The sequence below is a fragment of the Leptosomus discolor genome, chromosome 14, assembly GCF_034619465.1.
Source record: "Leptosomus discolor isolate bLepDis1 chromosome 14, bLepDis1.hap2, whole genome shotgun sequence".
NCBI lineage: Eukaryota > Metazoa > Chordata > Aves > Leptosomiformes > Leptosomidae > Leptosomus > Leptosomus discolor.
In genome coordinates this window covers 9121983-9143186 of record NC_141404.1, presented here as the reverse complement: position 1 = coordinate 9143186, position 21204 = coordinate 9121983, and the positions used below count along the sequence as shown (strand labels likewise).

The window sequence follows — 21204 nt, the reverse complement described above, 5'->3', positions numbered from 1 at the left end:
TTGAGCGCTCTGCTAAAAATACAAGGAAGATCTCATAGCAGACTCCTTGTCAGAAAAACAGGAGGGCTGGAGGGGGCCACTTACCTCCCAGGGCTGTCTATGACATGCCCGTAACAAAGGCTCCTGTGTCTTCCAGCAGTCAGCGTTTGGTGGCACAGTTACTGGTCTGCTGTTGGAAGGGGTGGCATGGTGTAGGGAGGACACTGCTGAGGAGATATGAGAACTGAACAGCTGCACTGAAATGCCAAAAATGTGCCAGACCTTAAAGGCTTGAGCTAGAGCTGTGCTGTGGTCAGGAGGGACCAAGCAAGAATTCTTTTTGTATAATCTCAGTACAGACATAAGCTTCTATTAAAGGATAACTAATGTCCAGATTTTGGCCATAAAATGTCCCCCCACTCTTCTTCCCTGAAAACATAGAAATTAAAAACTTCACATTCACCCCACATTTTGAAGCAATTCAAAAACAGGAAAAAGGAAAATCATTCTAAGTAGAAGGGCTAGTTGGTATGGCATGTACGAGAGTGACCTTACAAATACACCTGCGTAGGGCAAGGGTAGCAGCCTTTAGAGGGGAGCAAAACCTTGGTGGCTTACTTGGGTTTCGCTTCTCGTGGTTGTACTTGTGCCAGGGAAGAAATCTGCATCCTAAAATCTGACTAAGACACAGTAGCCTGACATAACTGGGATGTTTGGAAAAGAACCCTCACAGTGAGAAAGAAGCTTCACTGGCTCCAAGTGACCCAGCTGAGCAGGGAGGATTGGGCCAGATGATCTCCAGAGGTCCCTTCCAGCTGAGCATTCTGTGAGCCTGAGGTTAATTCAGGTTGTTGTAAATGGTAGCTCTAGCCTGCATGACCCTATGATGTATTTAAATACGAAAGCTTTGGGTTGGGGCAAGTCTCCCTTCATTCTGCAGTCAGGGAGTAGTTGGACTTTTACCTAAGCTCCTACCCAAATGGGATTAAGATTGTGTTTGGAAGTTCTGAGTTGTGGGGAGTCATGGATCAGTTAGCACCATAGGAGATCAAAGTTGTATGAAAATGTTGTCAACTCAGGAGTTTCCACCTCGATTACTCGGCTCTTTTCTGTAGTCAGAAAAAGACCTTGTTGGTTTATTTTCTCCCTCAAATTTATTAAAATACTAAACCCAGCTTCGTAACAGGATATACATGTGAATCTTTGTATTGTATTGTAGTGTTTGAGATAATACATTAACTTCAGTACTGTTGCTTGTACAGTCAAGCAGGAAGAATTAAATTTCTTGGTAATAACCAAAAAGCCTTGTTGCAGTAGTGTGTTGACTGATATACGACCCCTAACGAGGATAGAATAAATGACCTAATATAAAAAGTCAACTTTGCGTTTCGTAAGCGTAAGTTGTCAAGGGTCCTCCACTTCATCAGCCACGTCTTCTTCTGCCTCCTTGTTCTCCATACCGCTGTGGTGAATTTGCTCTGGAACCAGAGCTCGGCTTATGGGAATGCCGACTCCTCGGTGAGCTGCCTCGATGGTCTGCTGGGTCACGTAGTAGCTCAGGTTTAGGGGTGGCATTCTCTTCTGCATCTCCTCCAAATACCTGTAAGCCTGAAGTAATGCACAGAGATCCCTATTAGGGGGTGTACTGCTTGTATGAGTCCCAGCAAAACGGTGAAATGATCCACCCTTAGTGCGTGGCTGAGCTCTTGACAAAAGCTCGGTGTTGGCAGGTGCCAACGCTCAAGTCAGGAGCCTTTGCTAACAGGACGACCTTCCATAGTGACTTGTGTCAATTCTGTCTTTCTCAGTTTAAAAAAGAAGAAGGGGTCTCAAAGGCTGATTTTACATTGTCCTGATAGCTGAAGCACTGTCAAAACAACACATTAAAAATAAGGTTAATCAGCACAACTGGAGAAATTAGCACTTGGCATCTATATGTTTACAGGTTACAGTTTAGTCCAAGCGCTGGTGTTTGTGGCACTTCTGCCCTGAAGAAGTGATTCGCCATTTCCTCAAGGGACTGCAATTTTACAAATTTCTTTTCTTCTTTGGCCAAGTGGCAAATGAAGTACAGTGCAATGGCTGAGACACGCACCCAGACAGCCCTTCTGTTCTTGCCTGGGAACATTTAAGAATCCACCGCTATTTATGCTCTATGTCCTGTCAGCTTTCTTTTTCTCCTCAGTTCCATGAAATGAAAAATACATTAATATGGCTATAGCTCCTGAGGTCTACAGCACCCTGCTGAGCATTTTAGCTCTTGTAAAGGGGAGTCTACTGTGGAGTGTCTTCCTATATGAGATAACCATTCTGCACCAAGGTGCACTGGTGTATATAAAATACGGGCTCTGTTCATTGGAAGAATTAACTTACCGTATGGAATTCCTTCACTTGTACGTAATGCTCAACCAGAAATCCGAAGATGTCGCCATAACGGATGGCGTTGTCAAAATCTTGTTCAGCTAGGATAAGTTCACACTGTCTGACCGCTTCTTTGGGATCTTCAGAGTAAACTCTAGTCAAGATCAAAAGGAAACTGTTAAGAATCTGGGGAAGAGCATTCAGCTTGTCACGTGAAGAACAGGCAAAGTTTTTTTAACTGTGTTGTGTTTCGTAATTGCCTTCCTGGCTACACTTCCCTTGCTCAATACACTTGCTTATATGTCAGGTTACTTTTCCATCTTTAATGTCAACAGCACTTTGAAAAACTCACATAATGGTTTCCCTGCTAGAAAAGGTAACAGCAGCTTTTACAAGTGTGTCTGCAAATGATTTATTAAACTGTAGGTACTAGTACAACTTTTTTCTTCTCGTATGACATTTCTGTCATTAGTTCATGTGCTCTGAATACTGCATCTCACCTCCGAGCATGGATGAATCGCTTAATCAGGGTCATCTTGCTTTGCAACTGTGCTAGTTTACTTTCCTGTTCCAGAGGGCTTCTGGGCTTTGCTTTTGAAAGACACTTATATGCTTCCATCAATGCTCCGTGTGCTTTCTCATAGTTCTGATACTCGTCAATTTCTACCTGCCATGGGAAAAAATGAGATTAATTACTTGCTCCAGAGCTAACAAACCAAACACCATTAGCGGTCACAGAAGTGGGGTGTACCTGAGCACACGCATCATAGAAACCTGCCAACAGGTCAAGGGCCCTTCCTTTAGTATAGAAGCTAATGATGTTCTTCATAATCTCTGGGTCCTTCCGCCAATCCAGTGATTGTAGATAGTTGGCTGCCATGATATAAATCTCCCTCTGTCTGGAAACTCCCGCAAAGAAGACAATTTTCTCAGTATCTCCAGATTTCAGCAGTGCCCTCATAGCCTAGCAAGGAAAGGGGGGCACGGGGTAAGAGCGGGAAAAACATCATTGTGAATGCAACAACACAACACTCGCTAAGTTGGCTAGGAAACTTCGTCAGGATAGTCTACTGTATGAAGACTGTTCCAAGATTTACCTCTCAAAACACCCTTGTTTTGAGAAATCTTAGGAAGGCAATAAGCTCAGCCTCCTCAGCTTTTTTTCCCCCTGCATATCCAGGCTCACCTTTAACTTGTTTCCCGCTTGCGTGTATTTCTTGGTTGCCGTGTGGTAATTGCCTTGTCTCATGCAGCAGTTGGCAACTTGCTCCAACAGCTCTCTCCGGGACTCCTCAGAGAGGTCCTTGGAGTCCTTGGAGACCGTCATCTTCTCAGCCATCTCCTCTGTGATGGTCAGGTTCTGCTTCAGGCAAAGTTGCAGAGCTTCATGGTACTAATGGAAGCGAGAAACCAAGGAGATGTTGCAAACACTGCAGTGATAGCTCACTTTGCACCGTACAGGACTTAGCTCTATGAAGGCACAAATGCTAGCAGCTGCGGATGCCCTATCATCCAGAGCATTGTTGTGTAGTTAAGCATCCCAGCACCGACTCCAAGTACCAGCTGTCTCATTTTGTTTGCTAAGAACACATTTGTTCTTCCATGAAGACCATTGATTCTCACCTGTTTTCCCAGAGGACACTAGTGTGGCACTAAAGGTTCATCCATTTTATTTCTTTGAATGTGACATTCTCAGAGACATACGAGTTGGATTTCATAGGCGTGATTGATTATATCAAGGTTTTCAGCCAATACAAATAAAATAAATGCAGGCATTTGAAAGATTTTGTTAAATGTTTTGCTACTTCCTGTGTAGGAACAAATTATGAGCAGGATATACAACAGCTTTTAGCCCAGAAAAGGGCCGCTGGACCCTTGCAAAATGTGGAAGAAAGTAAGACGTAAGAGCTCCTTAAGGAGCAGTGGGTGGAGGACTGCTTTGATGCCCAGCCTTTCAGAAAGGCTGAGTTGCCAGCACAACAATGAGAACGTGGTAGAAGCGCATAGAAGTTCAGGTTTGAAATGAAGTGCCTTAACTACACTGGTGGTGTGACAAGATGGACAGCATCGGGGTTTTTGACTGATGGTGTTACAATTTCCCTGTCTCCAAATATGTTAGAGAGTAGGAGTTTTTCTTCTCCCAAGACTGTAAAATCTGCAGGTTTTAAGCCATGAAAAAGACAAAAGGTCAGGAATCCATTTCTTGAGTTGAGCCAGTGGGCTACCACCCCACAAGTTACTGGCACGAGAGGAAACTCTAAACCTTACAAACGTCTTATAAACCAACAAAGATGCATGTACACTCCTGTTGTGCTCTTCTTTACCTGGGCTGGAGGAAGCAGAGAAGCTGGAGCTCACCTTTTTGGCTGTTAGGAGCAGCTCCATTGCTTTCTCATACTGAGCATGTTCAATAAAAAAATCGGAACAGCGGGCTAGCAGAGCTGGGTCTGATTTCTCATCCAGGTCTTCAGCAATTAGCTGTAGGGCCCCAAACTGCTGTGTGGCAAAGGCCAGCTCCAGCGCTTTGGAGAAATGTCCTGCCTGCAAAATTAAGAATGAGTCTTTAAAGACTAGAATAAGCACTGCAGAAAGAAGAAGTGATGAATAAACAGTACATATAGTAAAAACTACAGTTGATGTAATGCTCCTCTGCTGTAAGAACCACTTCAGTTTAAAGTTTTTTTCTACTAAAAAGACATTTACCTTGTGGTATAACATGACAGCTCTGTCCATTTGCTCCCCCTTTTCCTCATAATAGCAGGCTGCCTCTATCATGTCTTCCGGAGAGCTCAGAAGAGCCAGGTTCATCAGCTGGTCATCTAAATTGTTCTCCTGTTCAAAAGCAAAGATTTGGTTCTAGGTATGCACAACCAGAGTTCATAATTCTGTCTTCTGGCAAGCCCACAACTTTAGACTGTCACCTAGCAGCCCATCAGCCCCCTTCGGTGTAAAACCTGTACCAACCCACATAGCTTTGAGCTGGAACGATAATTTGTTTCAGGCAGTTTTCTGTTGAGATATGTAAGAAAATAATGTCCCATACAACCAAGCCTTTAGCGATGCATCTGTTGTAGAAGATGCAGGCAGCAACCAGGAGCACCTTCATAGTGGGCTGTATATGAGCAAGGAGCATCTCCCGAGAGAGAACAGGCACAAACAACCTGTACTGCTCTCACACTGTATGCTGCCTAAGGAATAGGCTCCTACTTTGCATTTGGACATAAATGTATGAGTCACATACCTTACACAAGCGAATGGCATTGTTAAATGCCTGGGCCCTGGTGTAGAAATGTACAGCTTGCTTGATTTCATCCTGACTCTCGTACTGGCGGGCCAAGTGATATGATGCTGCCCAGTTCCCCGTTTCATTTGCTATTTCAGCAGCCTGAAAAGGAAATCATGTAGCTTTACTTTGTGCCGCGACTCAGCCCAGGACTGAGAACTTGCGGAAAGCAGCTGGGAGCAGGCTGCCTTACCTTCTGAATGTTGCCCTGAAAGCAGTGGACACGGACTAGGGAAAAATAATCCTGAGCCAGCGCATAGTATTTCAGAGCAGATTCCAGATCTGATTGGCTCTCCAGATACTGTGCCCACCATTTCCAAAGGGCCCTAGGAAAGCAACAATATTAATTGCAGTAACAAGAATCGCCAGCGACTGCATTTTTCATGCCTGGAGATCTCGAACTTGAGACTAGATATATTTTTTTAGCATGTGGACAAGGCTTTACCCCCAACTCAAGAGTGACAGTCAAAGATCTGCACTATAAGGAAGTTCAGCCTAGATATCGAATGTGGCAGTTCTTGAGCAAGATGCAGCATAAGCCTGAAAAGCTGTAGGAGGATCATAATGGATAAGGCAGGGGTGGAGCTTGGAGCTGAGAGGAGTCATACTCCTCCTTCCCCGCTCTCATCACAAGTTGTACTTCAGCCCTGAAAGCCCCATTCAGGAGAAGGAACAAGCATAGCACTGACTTGTCTTTCATCTTGTTGACGTAGTTCTCCAGGGCTTGTAAGTCTTCAGAGAGCATTCGGGGTACCTCGAACCTATGCGTGTCCGACTTCTCATAGCTGTAGAGAAGATGAATATATTAGATGTGAAATAACCACCTTCTTATTAGCCCACTTCCTGTGTAAAAAAATCCATTTCGTGTTGTTTGACAGTACAGAGTGGCAACACCTGTAACACTGCTTCATTTGTAGTGAGTGCACTGTTAAGACCAGTTGCAGTCTGCCAGCACCATCAAAAATAAAAACTTCAATGGTCCTGCAAGGCACCTGGAATCGGGGAGGCCATGTGCTCACAGGACAGTAAGTGTGCCAATGACGGCCCAGAGAAATAGCCCAGAAAGCTCCCCAAACATCAAGCACATCCCTGCGCAACTAGCAGAAAAGCTCGCAAAAGCCCTGGGCTCCTCATCTTGCCTAGTCCTTCTGCCATCCCCCGCAACTTCAGCCTCTTTTCCAGTACCAGGAGATCACAGCACCTATGCCAGCGTCTACTGTTAAGAGTCTCTCCTCACCTCCCTGCCCACCCTGATCATCTAATGGGTCTGTCTGACCACATCAGAGTTCTACTTTGAACAGAAATAATTTATATGTTATGTTATGTTAATGTTATGTTATGTTATATGGTTCCATATGGTAAAACTCATATAAAACCAAGATTTCAAACAAGTACAACACATTAAAAGTCACCTCCCCTAACTTCTTTAGGGACTCCTCAGTCCCAAGAGAGGACCAGGCACCAGAAGCCCCCAGGTCAGACTAAATGCTGCCACAGCAGTTGTGCCTGGGACTCTCGGGAGAAGTAAACAAGTGGGTTTCTCATGGAAAATGAAGGAAAAGAGGGCAGTGGTCTTGCAGCAATAAGTATGGGATTGGATATTCGTGGGGTTCAACTGTTGGTCCTGACAAGACACTTAACCTTTCTGATGCCACGCTTTATTAGCCTCGGGGGGTGCTGGGAAGTTTAGTGTAACAATGCTTTAAATCTATGAGATAGAAAGCATCAGAAACAGGAAAAGACTTTAATTAATTATTACTGGTCTTCATCAGACATCCTCCTTAGCCTGCCTCCAGTCTTCCCAGGAGGACAAGGCTCCAAAACCCCTCGGTGCCAGAGGCTGGTGCTTACTGGGTGAGTGCAAGACTCTGCTCTCCAGTTGCCTCCAAGTGCTTAGCGTAGTTGTAGTACGTGGTGCGCAGGTGAACTCGGTCATGAGCTTCAGCTGTCTCGATGGCTTTCTGCCACTGGTTTGAGGCTTGATAGAACTTGTTCAGGAGGTCATAGCGTTTGCAAGCCTTGTACAGTTGCTCCGCATCCTCCTGGAAGCAGAGCACACAGACACTGTGTTGGCTCTGACCGGCGTTTCATATAGCTGTCCTTCACAACAGACACTGCACTTCGGGGTAGTTTCTTAGGGCAGGTCATTGTAATGCAATTAAAGTAACAATAACTCAGGCAGGAGGTTTAACCAACTAAATATACGTAGCCTGGAATAGCACATTACTGGGAAACAGGATGTTTATGTGAAAATAAGGAAAGCACTCAGATCCTGGCATTTACCGTACAGTATCAACTGGGGGGTGACATGAGCAAGGCATCAACAATTAAATGCTGTCATCAGGAGAGTAAACCATTTTGGAAATGAGGATATGCTCATGTGGGGCTCCAGTTAACAGCCATGCTGCCTACCCAGAGGTGAGGTCCAGGAGAAGGTCCCAGGCCAGAACTATGGGTTTTAGCAAGAAGGCGTTACGTGACCTCTGAGCAGGTCTCGGAGGTAGCAACGCTGTTCAAGGATGACTGAGATCCATTCCTGGGAATAAATGCTATTAATTTAAGACATAATTAGAACAGGAGGATTTTGCCGATGCTGACGCAAGGGTGAGCAAATTTGGAACTATTATTTTTATGCTTTGAGAGGTACTTCTGTGGAAGGAGCATTTTCCTGCTCCACCCAACTGCTGTCCAGCTGAACACTATATTTAGTAAATGGATATTATCTGTCCAAGACAGAAAAACAGTTTCTGTCTCTTACTGTTTCAAATTCAAAAAAGCATAGAAAGTAGAGATGGAAGATTCCTGCACTGTGGTTCTGTGTGAGATGAAAAAAAAGCAACAGACCTGCATTTGTTCTGCTACAGTTCCACTCCACCTCTCCAAACAGATCTAAATATCCAAAAGAAGGAGTATTGACACTTTTGAGCCTCATAGCTTTCTCTGCCAGGAAGCTTTCTGAACATTCAGTTTGAATTTTCCTTCTTCACTTTAACTCAGAATAGTTACTCTATCTCTCTAGCATTTATACTCTTAAAATAGTTGTGCTAAACACAATTTAGCACCCCTAATTATTTGGATATCCTAAAGATTTCCTTGTCTGTGCAATCCTTCCAAGAGCTTAACAATTTGCACTGATTTTCTCTGAACGTCTTCCAGTTCATCAATGTTTCTTTCTGGTAATGAGATACGTAAGTGTGGAAGTCAATGTTCCAGCTGTAGCTGCAACAAATACATAGACAGGAGTTACCAAATCAAAGCCCCAGGATGCGGTGTCTCCTCACACACACCCCAAAGAGATTTTTGCTGTCATAGCACCTCGCCACTTTTTATCTAATTCGTGATTTCCTATGAACTGTGGGGTATTTCATCAATTCTCCTTTCCCAGTTCTTCTCTCTTACAGATCATATACCTGGATCTTTTATGGTTCCCAAACTAAAAATGTCTGCTTTTCTTACAGATCGTTGATGAAGACATTAAATAAAAGCAAACTGAGTGGAATATATGCTCTTATCGTTCATCTAACTCAACAGCGTGCCGGTCAGTTTTCAATCCACGTGCTAATGCTCGTCTCAAACCCATTTTAGATCTCAGTTCTACTGGTAATCAAGGGGAGCGGGTTCAGACTACAATAAAGACACATGGGAAAGACAAGGTCCATTTTGGTAGGTATTTGCTGCCAGGGTGGGCTCCAGATACAGGTACAAGGGACAGTTGCCCCGTGCACCAGACCATGGGAAGAACAGCCTGCCTGTGTCCTCTGGCTGGGCTGGAGCCAGGCAAGTTACTGCTCCCACAACGGGAGAAGCCAGGATGGAAATCTGGGTGACTGTAGTAGAGATAGCATCCCTGGGACAGCACAAGCAGCAAATGTGACTCGCCAGAGCTCTTCAGCTCTGCAGGAAACATCAATTTTGCCTAAACTGCTTAAATGACTTAAGCCAGCCCTCGCTCTCTGGCAGAACACAGATTTAGCCTTTCACTCTACAAACAAACGTGTCAGAATGGAACATGTGTTTCCCATATTGGACCTTAAAATATGTTTGATGAAACATTTTAGCTAGAATACTTTAACGTACATCCTTTTTTTAAATCCAGTCAAACCTAGAATGATTAAGCTTGGAAGAATTATGCCCCAAAAAAACAGTTTTTCAGTTTAATGTTTCACACATAAACCATCCTTAAAAGATGTTTCCTTCACTCAGCAGTTCCCTTCATTCAGCAATTTTTCGTATGGCAGTAAAACTCTCATATCAATTCTGTGCAGCAGTTAAGAAAACAGACAAATTTATTTGCTATACCCTTAGGCAGCTACGGCTCCTGGTACTCTTATTTCCAGGCCTCAGATTCTGCCACGCTCGTTCTCATCTGCTCTTTGAGGAACACGAAAAGGGCTCAGGGGACTGCTGAGCCTCTGGAGTTCAGGGAAAGCCCCTGATGGGTGTAATGCAGACATCGTGCAGCACAGGGCTGTGCGATGCTGAAGGAGATGTCTATTTCCCTAGGGAAAAAACTCAACTTCAGGAAATTAATTGTCAGAACTATTCTTCATCACTCCCTGGAAACCTGGCAATAGGTTTTACTCCCCTCCAAGGTGTTTGTGTCTCAGAATTTAAAAAAAATGACCAGTTTCTCATTTTTGTCCCTAGTTAAGCGGGCTGAATATTCCCAGGTGCGTATGGCTGGCAGGGTTTACCAGCATGCCCAGCTGAGTCGCCAGCACAGCCACTCTGGCCTCCTGCTCCGGTTCTTGTTCAGCTTCCCTCAATGCTTTGGCTCCTCTTGCGTGACCCATGTTTCCAAGGCAAATTTTGGCGACATCGAGCCTCTGAGTCTTCACGCACATGTGAGCCATGTTCTCCCAGACAGCCTCACTGTGAGAAATGGGAAAGAAAAGGAGAGCTGTTGTGCTGTCACCTTTCAGGCTCGGGTACTAAGCAGGCAAGATGCAAGGAAAGAGGAGAGTGCGAAAGGGAAAACTGTTAGTACATCAGACACTTGCTGGATGTAACAAAGAGACTCCGGTCGCTGTGTGAAGGTTGAAGAGGAACAGAAGTAGGCCTCAGACAGAAAGGTTAGTTCTGGTGCTGAATGGCCAGAGCCTTTAAGGAAATATTGCGGGTTTTATCTTACACCAATGTCTAAACAAAAGCAGTTATGTTTGCACGTATCCAAACATTGATCATGCACCCATCACTGTGGTTCCTGCTGTAGCTGCAACACACAGACATTCACAATACCCCCACGTCAATGTTCAGAATTCAAAAGAAAAACTATGAGAAAAGTCTTACATACGTAAACCTTAGGCTGGGAATGTCCTGCTACTGTCCTGCATAGTCCAAGCATGGAACAGCTATTAGGAGCCTGATAGTTGCACTCAGTAACAGGGAATGATGTACAGGAAATAACTGACCAAACTATTACGTTCTCATTTCAAACTTGCATAAAAAATGGTACAAAGAAAAGTTTTGCAAAGCTCAGAATGAGAGCTCAGGGCTAAGAGCTTACACTTAACATGCAAATTCCTCTGCCAAGGCAGGGGCAGGCTGAACACCCCGCTCCCACGCAGGAACGTAGGGGCTCAGCAGCAGCACTGCTTGACGGAAGGACCGCAACACAGTTACATAGGGTGACAAGCAAAGACCTTTGTAGGTTCTATTTACATTTGAGGCTCTTCAGAATCCAATGCAATATGTCTGACTAATAGAAACCATAAGCATCCAAATATGGGCTTTTTTCAGCTCATGAACCTCAGCAGAGGTATGGTCCATTCAGTTCTCAGACACCACCACAGCACAAAGTAAGTATCTGAATGATAAAAGCAGAAAAAAATAAGAAAAAAATAAGAGAGTAGAATGACACATCAGGTCCTGCACCTGCAAGCAAATCCCCTTCCAGTTTTCCTATGATTAAAATGTTTTTCTCTTCCCAGTTGCTGTGGGAAAGCCCTGCACAAACAGGGGAAAGTGACTAACTGGGAAGCAGCAAAGCAGACAAGACACGACGTGCTGTCAAACACATACAAAAAAAAAAGGTGGAGAAGAAATGCTTTTCCTAATTTACTTCACAATTAGATCATCTTTTATTTGCTGCTACAACTGGTATAAAGTTTCCAGGTAGCAATCAACATAAATATTGACATAAACTTCATCAAGGCCAAACAGTGAAGAGAAAATAAAATAGTATCAGAAGTGCTAAATCAGGGGCAAATTTCAGATAGTTCAGAAGTTTTGCTTGTTTAGAAAAGCAAAAATGCATGTCTCAATATTTTCCTGAATTTCTTACATCTGCATGTCCATGCGGAATGTGGTTCAAACGCAGTCTCTTCTCATGCTCCACCCCTACACATCCAAGTCCCCCAGGCTGGGAAGCCAAAAGGAACATTGAAATGGAGCAGAGTAATTTCTGAACTGGAAAGACCTTAAAGAAACATCAGCACTAGGTCCTTCTGCGTGTAAGCCTATGCACCGCCACTCAATACAGAAATGCTAACTTATATCAGCAGAAGATGTGACCATCCTAATTTTCAAAATGTTGAAATTGGTTTCTCTTTTATTCCAGCCACTGCCTGTGTCTGGGACTGGAAAAAACAGCAAAAAACCTCTAAAGAACATTCAGGTCGTGTTAGATAGTGTCACTTGGCTTTGATCAACAAGGACAGTGAGTTCTGTCATTAGTAACAGATTTCAAATCCTGTGCGTGTGGGCATGGCTGCGCTTCGCTAGGCACAAGGAAAAGAAATACATTTTCCAAAATCTGCGGCATCCCAGAAGAAGTTGCCGATAGCTGTTTCGTTCCGGGTGAAGGAACACAGGCCTGTGCAGTTCTTTGTCAACCTGACTAACAGCGAGTTTCCAAAAAGCAATCAAAATCTTTATTTTTCAGAGCCCTGACAGCTCGCAATTCCAACGCAAGAAGATGAGAATTCATGGGCTTGAACAGACGAGCAGATGACAATTCTTAGACTACAGAGAGTGGAAACTTTGGAAAGGAAACAGACCCAATCATGTATTTTAAAGTACAAAGTGAAAAGATAACAGTGTGCAGAGACACACAGCAGGTCTTAGAAGATGCTACTCATCATCTATCAATCAGCTGCATTATGCTTCCCTGAATGGCAACAGCTCCTACCAGCTTCAAAACTCAGTGGGAGCTACTGCCCCAGGGATTTCTCTTTGGGAGCTCTCATCCCACACACAGCCTGCCCGTGGGCCACCTCGGCACCCATGCCAGCCGTACGTTGTGGACCACCCCAATGTACCTGTGCCCTGAGGAGCTGGAGCTCTGCCATCCCACCTCTTCCTCCTCCACCCCAAACCATTTGCAAAACACACCTGAGAGGCTCCAGCAGCGGGGTACCGCTTGGGTGCAACAAATACAGGGGAAGAAACATCTTTAGTTGATGTCCTCTGAGTTTAGTTTTATTTTGGCGAGCACTGCCTTCCCAGCAGTCCCAGCTGGGCAGATGGTGAGCAAACAGCAGAATGCAGCACTGTGGTCAAACCGCACCAAGGACACTGAATTTGGAAGTGCTCACAGCAGAGCAGTGCTTGCACAGCGTCATTCAGCACAGAGACCAAAGCAAGCGACAGCTCACCAGCACAAGTACCTATGAAACGTGAAAACATTGCCTCCCTCTGACACTCCCTTCTCCTGTCTCTGCCCTCCAGAAGAGCTTGAAGGAGTGTTTCACCTAAGGAACCTGGCCCTGCTCTGCACAGAGGACTTCCCATTCTCCCACTGGAGCTAAGGGCAGCAGCTGCATGGGAGAGAACCCACAGCCACACCTTCTCCCCTGTCCCACGTGGAGCTGCAGCAGAGGCTGGTTCTCTCCAGTAAACACGTCCCTCACATGGACATTGCTCTGATGAGGAACGTACATGTATTGTTTCCATTTTCTTCCTGCAGTAACATATTAGAAAATGGTTTCTGCTTTGAGAGACCATTCCTTTTAGCACCACACTCCATATACTGCTGCTAAGGTACGCAAGTACTTCTGGCACAGCAACAGACTGTTTGCTTGCAAAAACCATCTTCATACACATATATTATATACCTATTAATATATTTGTTTGTATCTATTATTTTAATCTATTGTTTATTATTTAAAAAGCAGAAAGGTACCAGAGTAACACCACGCAGTGAAATGCAAAAGATCTGAGGCACTTTACAGAAACAAACAACCACACAACACACGGAAGGTCTCGCTGGCAAACAGAGGCACAAATTGCAGAGCTGTTGACCACCACAGAGGACCATGACCAAGCCTCGGCTGGGCAAAACCAGAGACCGTGTCTCACCAAAACCACGAGGGATAACGCAGCATATCTGCATGCCCAAACCTGGGCCAAGACACCGTGACTGACCCACCAGAGCTCCTGCAGAAAGACCAGGGGATCTTCAGCCAGAACCTCAGTCTTACCTTCACCCTGAAAAGACACCTCCAGCCTCTCCACACCGTGACTGATCAGAGAGAACAGAAACTTTTTATAGTGCCAAATTCTGTGTTAGAGATTTCCCTGCCAAGCAATTCAGCTCGAGGCACCCAGCAGCGGTGGCAGAGGCAGGCAGGCTTGCAGGCAGGCCTGCAGGAAGGCCTGCAGGCAGGGGAAGGGTTTGGGAAAGAGAACGATCGGGAAGCATCAGCAACACACTTCCATATTTCTCAAGACCAGCCTCAGCCTTGGGATGGCACAAGCTCCCTGGGAGGTGGACACCTCCAGCACCAGAGCAAGAGTCCTGCCCAGCAGCGCTGCTGCCCCTTGGGAACGCGGGCAAATGAATACACGTCTGGGTAAGGAATAAGGCACAGGAGGTGCAGAAGAGGCTCGCTTGAACCCCAGGCAAAACCACGGTTTCTCTCAAGAGTTGTTAGTGGAGCAAGAAGAACAAATCCACCCTTGCACCCCTAAAAGGCAGCAACTCTTCTTTCCAGGCCTGGCCCCGTTGTTGCATATAAAATGCTGAGGTTTACCCTGCCCCCAACTCATGCTCTGGGAATTTCCTGTTCTTCCCCTCCTCCTCCTCCTGCTCCTTTTCTCCCCCTGGAAAGCCACTCACCTCTGTACTTCATCAGCCAAAGCTGGAAACTTAATGAAGACCAGATGCAGAGGAGTGGGAGCAGAGCCATGGGAACGCGCCCCAGCGCCCCAGGGGGGGAACGCTGCTACCCCACGAAGCACAGGAACAAACAGGGCTGCTGCACCCTCGGCTCCCCAGGCTTCAGGCCACAGCAACAGCACTATGGATTTGCAAAGCAAAATTGGACACCTTGTAAGACTGGACACAAGTTGTACCACATATTTGACGAAAAAGTTTTTCTTCCTTTATATCTGGTCTTTTGCATCCGTTTTTCTATGAAACTATGTTTATAGCATCTAACAGGCTGATATGACAAACCCCTCTGTTCCTATACATTTTTCATTGTCCATTTTGTATGAAAGTTTAAAGAAAAAAATCCAGTAAATGGAGTATTATTTAGAAGTGCTAGAGATTTATGTGTCTGAAGCACGTCACTACGAAATCTCTCTCCCTCTATTTAATAGGGTATATTTGGAAAAATGAACATATGTTCCATCTCTTGCCTCTAAATATCTAGTAGGAGAAAAAAAAGAATCTCTTTCCATTTTGGGCCCAAATCGTTGAACAGGACCATTTAAATGTACATTTAAATGGTCCATTACAGGCCCATTTTAAAGCATTCTGCTCTAAAAGACTACTGCATAATACGCAGAGAAATACTAACATAAGATATAATATCTATAACGCTATATTATATATAACAACATAATATTACATCCCTATAAGATTATGTTATAGCTAATATATCATAATATATTATTACATCCCTAACGCATACATCTCCCTGGAGCAGGTGGGTGTCCCCTTGTGCCTCAGGCACAGATTGGGCCGTCAAAAATGGAGATAAATCCAGCAGGTGGGATGGCATCTGCTGACCCCATCGTGGGGACAAGGAAACCTCACTCCCCCATCACAAAATAAACTGTCCAAGAAATTCAACGCAGATTCTCAGCAGCTCAGCCAACTGGGACCACAGCGGATGGTGCAGAGTGTTTGCTACGAGACTTACTCTACAGGAAAGGGTGTCTGGGCTGGCCTGGATGCACGCTACAGGGCACAGGCCACCACCCTGCCCCAGCCACCACCCGCTGCCTACATGCTGCTTGGGTGGTGATGGGTGAGATGCTGGCAGTTTTCCCAGAGAGGTGGGAGATGCCCCATCGCTGGAAACATTCCCGATCAGGTTGGACGGGGCTCTGAGCAACCTGATCAAGTTGAAGATGTCCCTGCTCACTGCAGGGGGTTGGGCTAGGTGAGCTTTAAAGGTCCCTTCCAGCCCAAACCAGTCTGTGATTCCATGCAAATGGCAAGGATGGGACAAAGCGGGTGCTGCTTCCTAAGGAAAATTAACATCTCTCACTACTTTTCAAATGTTAATCCCTTGCCTGGATTTCAGTAACTTCAAGCTGTACCTTCCAATTGCTGAAAAAAATCACGTTAGAATGATGTCCTCTGGCTGAAAGGTACAACAGTGGGTAAGTCTGACCAGGTAATTCATTTACCATCAACTTTACACACATGTGATTTGACAGACCGGTCACAGGACAAAAGCATTGTACTGTGGACCGTAACAGCTACAGAGGGCTTGGACACGGTCAAATGGGACAAACTACATGACACCTCAGGTTAGCAGGGATCAAAAGCTGAAAATTCAGAAGTACTATGTAAAATCATAAACTATATAAAATATAAAACTCTAAAGATGGACACTGATCTTATCTTCAAACCACTACAAAATAAATAGAGAGTTAAAATGTCAAAATTAGTGGCTTACTCTCTGTTCTCTTGTAACCCAGAAAAAAACTCAGGACTTGAAAAAATGAAGTTTTATCTGATGCAGCTGAATTACGTTAGATGCTTTTAAAATGCATTTATCGGATTCTGGTTATGCCTGTCCAGTGGGACTAAAAGATAACAAGGAACTACATAACGGACGAAAAGTTGCAACAATTCAATGGGATTCCTGATAGGGTTAATCGTATTAAATTAATGTTTCCCTGAGAAATACGTCAGGCGTTTTTCATGTATGATCAAAATACTGAAAGCTGTCTAGATTATTCCTAAAAACTCTTCCCTGGCAGAAACAGAAAAATTTGATAAAGCAACAAAAGCTTTACAGAATAGTATCTGGAATATCATATTAAATACATAACTTTGTCTGTTCCAAACTTATCCTAATAAAATCAACACCAAGCCATTGTTCAGTGTGAACTGCATCAAACGAAAGTCCTAAGGAACGCAGTAAGTACTGCAACTGAACACACACCTGCACATTTATCAGTAGAGGAGTGTTCATTAAGGTGATTTTTTTTAAATTTTTTTTTTTAAATTAAGGATCAGAAGGATTCCTGGACTGCTTCGTACTGGAAGCCCAAGATCTCTGAGTGAAGGCAGAGAATGTCATTGACTGTGAACGCACCAACAGGGACCATTTGATTAAAACAGTAACAAAAATTAAAAACTGAGTCATTTTTGTATGAGCAGGCTAGGAAAATTTACCAGATCTTTGCAAAACTCATTTAATTTTGATGTGGTGTGATCCACTCATTTGGGGAATTCCCCAATTTTACGTCTTTAGATATTGTTATTAGTCGACTAGAATGATAAAAAACCATTTGCCTATTAAAAATAATAGAAAAAAGATTACGTGTGCATAAGCAACTGCAAACAGAATTGATCAGGTAGTAAATGGACAAGTTCAGTATGGAAGCAACTAGTTACCTGATATAATCTAAATTATTTGGATTCTGAAAGTAAAATTACATTTACATAACTGATTTCTCACCCAGAAAGACCCAAAATGCTTTATAAGCTGCTATGCAAATTGCATGGAACAATCTAACCCACCGCCGGGCAGAGTCACTCTCTAGCATGGAACAAACCATTAGCAAACAGCTACTTCCAGACAAGAACATCCACCAGAAATTTTGCCATGGGGAAAAAAAAAAATCATTGTGTGCTTGCTGAGTTACTGCAGCCACAGCAATCACCACTGCCTTGCGTTGCTCCTCAGAGACCCTCTAGCCTGGTGCACTGCCTGGGCGGGCTGATGCCTGCTGTCCCTTCTGCCCCCTAAGCCATGATCGGGGCTCCCAGAAAAATTCCCACCATGACAACTGGAAGTCCCAAACAATTTATGATACGGCAGTCCCCACCAACAGGGAGACCACAGGAAGTTCCACCTCAACAGGAGGAGAAACTTCTTTCCATTAAGGGTGGCAGAGCACTGTAAGAGGCTCCTCAGGGAGGCTGTGGGGTCTCCTTCCCTGGAGATATTCAAAACCTGTCTGGAAGCGTTCCTATGCGACCTGCTGTAGGTGAACCTGCTCTAGCAGGGAGGGTTGGACTGGATGATCTCCAGAGGTCCCTTCCAACCCCTGCCATTCTGTGATTCACATGGACTTAAGATTACACAGCCTATTCAGAGACAACCACCCCACCATAGCCAGAGGGGTGAAGCAGCTGATCTAAGGCCAAGTTTGTCACCAGTCCCACCGGCACCTCTTGTATTTTATGTGGCAGCGAACTGATCCACTCGGCTCATCTGCACCTGTTCCCAGCTGCAATTCACTACACAGCCACTCACTCACCTGCGGCCACAACAAGACGCAATCTGGGAGAGAGCAAGAGATTTGTTCTTTTCTTCCGGGAAAGCTGCCTTAAATACAAATCCACGCAAGTCAGTGAGTTTGCATGTGTAACATGGAGAATTTCTCAAGCATCATATATCTTAAACCACAAACTAATGCCATGATGTCTATTTTGATCACCTGGTCCCTTTGATGCTCAAAGACAAATATAACTTTGGACGAATATTATTTATTTTTAATGTTGATAGAATTCAAAAATGAGGTTGAATATTCGCATGCCAAATAACTGGTGTGAAAAGAGGAAGAAATATTTTTAAATTATTAGACTGATTTGTTCAGCCTTTGTAAAGTACAATTACTGTATTTTTTTTTTACGTGTAACATGCAAAGAAAGCTTGTGCCCTTCTGAAAACACATGCTCAGACTTCAACAAATGACAAAAATCAAAGACAGAGGGGGAGAAGCAGGTCTGCAATTGGGTAAAAGGAATTTCCCTAAAGGTAAATGTCTCCTGGCATTATCTGTATATGAACACCATCTACCTTGCTGCTGAATCACACGCTTAAAATAATAACAAATTACTGTTATATTATATATATATTATTATAATCCATGGGTTATAAACACGAAATATAGTCATTGTTGTTAGGAAATTTCTTCAAAGAATGGCAGGCACCAGTGCATTATTAAGATTGAAACTTCTAAAATCTGAGATATATAGAAACATGACCAATCACAGGAAAAAAAAAAAACCAAAGATGCTGTACTGCTGTCGAAGTATGAAGATGCCCAAAGCCCCTAAAGCTGAATCCATTTAAGGATTAAAAATTAACCAAGCACACCGAGGGGTGAATCCATAGCCTGATTTGTACATTCAATTCCGATAGCTGAAAACTAATTATAGGGGCACACGAACGTCATTAAAATATATTCTGCTGCTCTCAGCAACAAGTCTTGGAAACTAAACTGTTGCCTTTCAAAAAATTTCCAACCAGTTTGTCTACAGGGTCAGTACGGATTTGCTGACTAAGGGCAAAGTAACTTAGCTTGTAAGACAGAACTGCTATAAAATTAAACCAGTTTCCAATCTAATATTATTAATTACAGTGTTGTGAACTCTTGTGCCAACCTCTCCAGCTCAGAGCAGCTGCGGCTGGTGATGCAGGTTCTCTGCTGCAACTTCTCACGACACCCTCTCCAAGCTATTGAAAAGAAGGTCACATCGTCACGTCACAACATTCCATTTCATACTACACCTTGTACAGTATTTTTTCAGCCTAAAGAATGTTGACAGCCTCAGATCAAAGGAGGGCATAACCGCAGGCAGGAACGCCCCAGGGGCAGGAGAGGCCACTGCCATGGCAGGGCAGTGCCCACCCAGCACCACTGCCCTTGGCCCCATGGCTGGACCTGCTGTGGCAGCTGATGGAAACACGGAACAGCAACCATTTGGAGAGCCAGTCTCTGCAAGACCCCTCTGGAAACATCCATGTTCAGGGACAGTTTGAAATGTCCTCGAGGATGCTCTTTTCATCTGCTTATTAGAGCTGCATTCCTTGCAGCTTTTGCAGCACCAGTGGTGCAGGCCTGGCTTGCTGTATGACAATCGGTTCTGTACCAGATTGTGAACAGAGGCATGATATTAAGCAACTTGAAGAAGCTTTTCCATCCTCTGGGCACTGAAGGGAGGTGGCCAGCCTTCTCAGAGGCACTCAGAGCCACCAGCGACCACAGCAAACCGGGTCGTTGGGGCTCAGGGCTGTGCCAGCCCTGCACAGTCACAATGCAGCGATTTTCAACTTCATTCACACCATAACTTGTAACTGCATTTTCAGACACCCCCAAATTTGTCTGTGTCTCAGGCTGAGAAACTTGAGATTTTATATTTTCTATTTATCTGCCATGCTCTCTTCTACAGTTGTGGAGAGGAAGGGGGACGTCAGCAGACCCCACACACACACCCCCTGCTTTCGTCATGCTGTTCAACAGCTAACCCCAATACTGTTTCGCTTTCAACAAATGCATTTCAAAATCCCTCTCTTCAGTCGGTTTCTGCAGACCTGACATTCCCAGGGTTGAGGCTGAGGATTTCTGATTTTTTCTTTCAAAGAGGACCTCTGATTTGCTCCCTGGGCTCCCCTGCAACGCGCAGCCCCGCTTTGCGCTGCTGGGAGGGGAGGAGGAGTGAGACAGGGAGGGGGGCTCTCCGAGGGGAGGAGGTACAACTTTAGAAGTCTCCATAGCCTTTTCCTTTCAGGAAACACATCCTGTTAATGTTTGACTGCTGTGGCAGTGGCTCTGTTTGTTGCAGTCGACTACGCCCTGAGGCTCACCAAAAACAGCCACAAAAACAGCTATTTCCTCTTCGTGGAGAGGTGGGGGGGGCCTTTTCCCCACAGCAGTGGCTGTTCTCTGGTCCTCGCATTCGCAGCTCAGATCTTCAGAGGGGAACACAGCAGAGCAAACTCCTCGAGATACTTCAAACTTGCAGAGCTCCTTTGGGATGACAGCATTCACCTCCCATTCGGCTTGGCTTTGAGAGAAAGACATTTGCCACGGTTTGCAGGATATTCTAAAGTTTGCACCCCAAAAAAGGCTTTTGGAGCGGCACTGGTTGACTCAGGGGACCCAAAGCACCTGGCACGCTGCTGGAGAGCGCCCCTGCCTCTGCCCTGGCGGCAGCTCAGGCTCTCCAGCCTCGAGACTGGATTCTTTCTGGATTCACCTCGTCTCACAAGGAATGGACCTCCCTATCATTCAGTTCACCACAGGACTGACATTACTTATTAAAGTGCAAGAAGGTGGATAAGTCAAAGCTGGGAAGGACCTAAAAAAGCTTCTTCCTGTTCTTATTTTATGGAATTCTCCTACCTACCTCGTAAAATTCTCATTTCCTTAATCAGAAACACCTC

General features: G+C 44.7%; 1 protein-coding gene across 2 annotated transcripts in view; it reads right to left on the bottom strand.

The window, feature by feature from the left end:
• Positions 1 to 1169: 1169 nt before the first annotated feature.
• The window catches only part of IFT140 (intraflagellar transport 140), an 80174-nt gene continuing 60139 nt past the window's right edge, over positions 1170 to 21204 (bottom strand). For both annotated transcript variants that reach the window (XM_086472940.1, XM_086472939.1), the window contains 12 exons: positions 10318 to 10495; positions 7475 to 7665; positions 6313 to 6408; positions 5817 to 5949; positions 5582 to 5725; positions 5044 to 5172; positions 4699 to 4881; positions 3527 to 3733; positions 3092 to 3304; positions 2841 to 3007; positions 2353 to 2494; positions 1170 to 1587 (listed from right to left, as the gene is read on the bottom strand). In XM_086472940.1, the coding sequence (XP_086329066.1) occupies positions 1384 to 1587; positions 2353 to 2494; positions 2841 to 3007; positions 3092 to 3304; positions 3527 to 3733; positions 4699 to 4881; positions 5044 to 5172; positions 5582 to 5725; positions 5817 to 5949; positions 6313 to 6408; positions 7475 to 7665; positions 10318 to 10495 (1987 nt within the window). In that variant the 3' untranslated portion in view covers positions 1170 to 1383. The remainder of the gene's footprint in view (positions 1588 to 2352; positions 2495 to 2840; positions 3008 to 3091; positions 3305 to 3526; positions 3734 to 4698; positions 4882 to 5043; positions 5173 to 5581; positions 5726 to 5816; positions 5950 to 6312; positions 6409 to 7474; positions 7666 to 10317; positions 10496 to 21204) is intronic.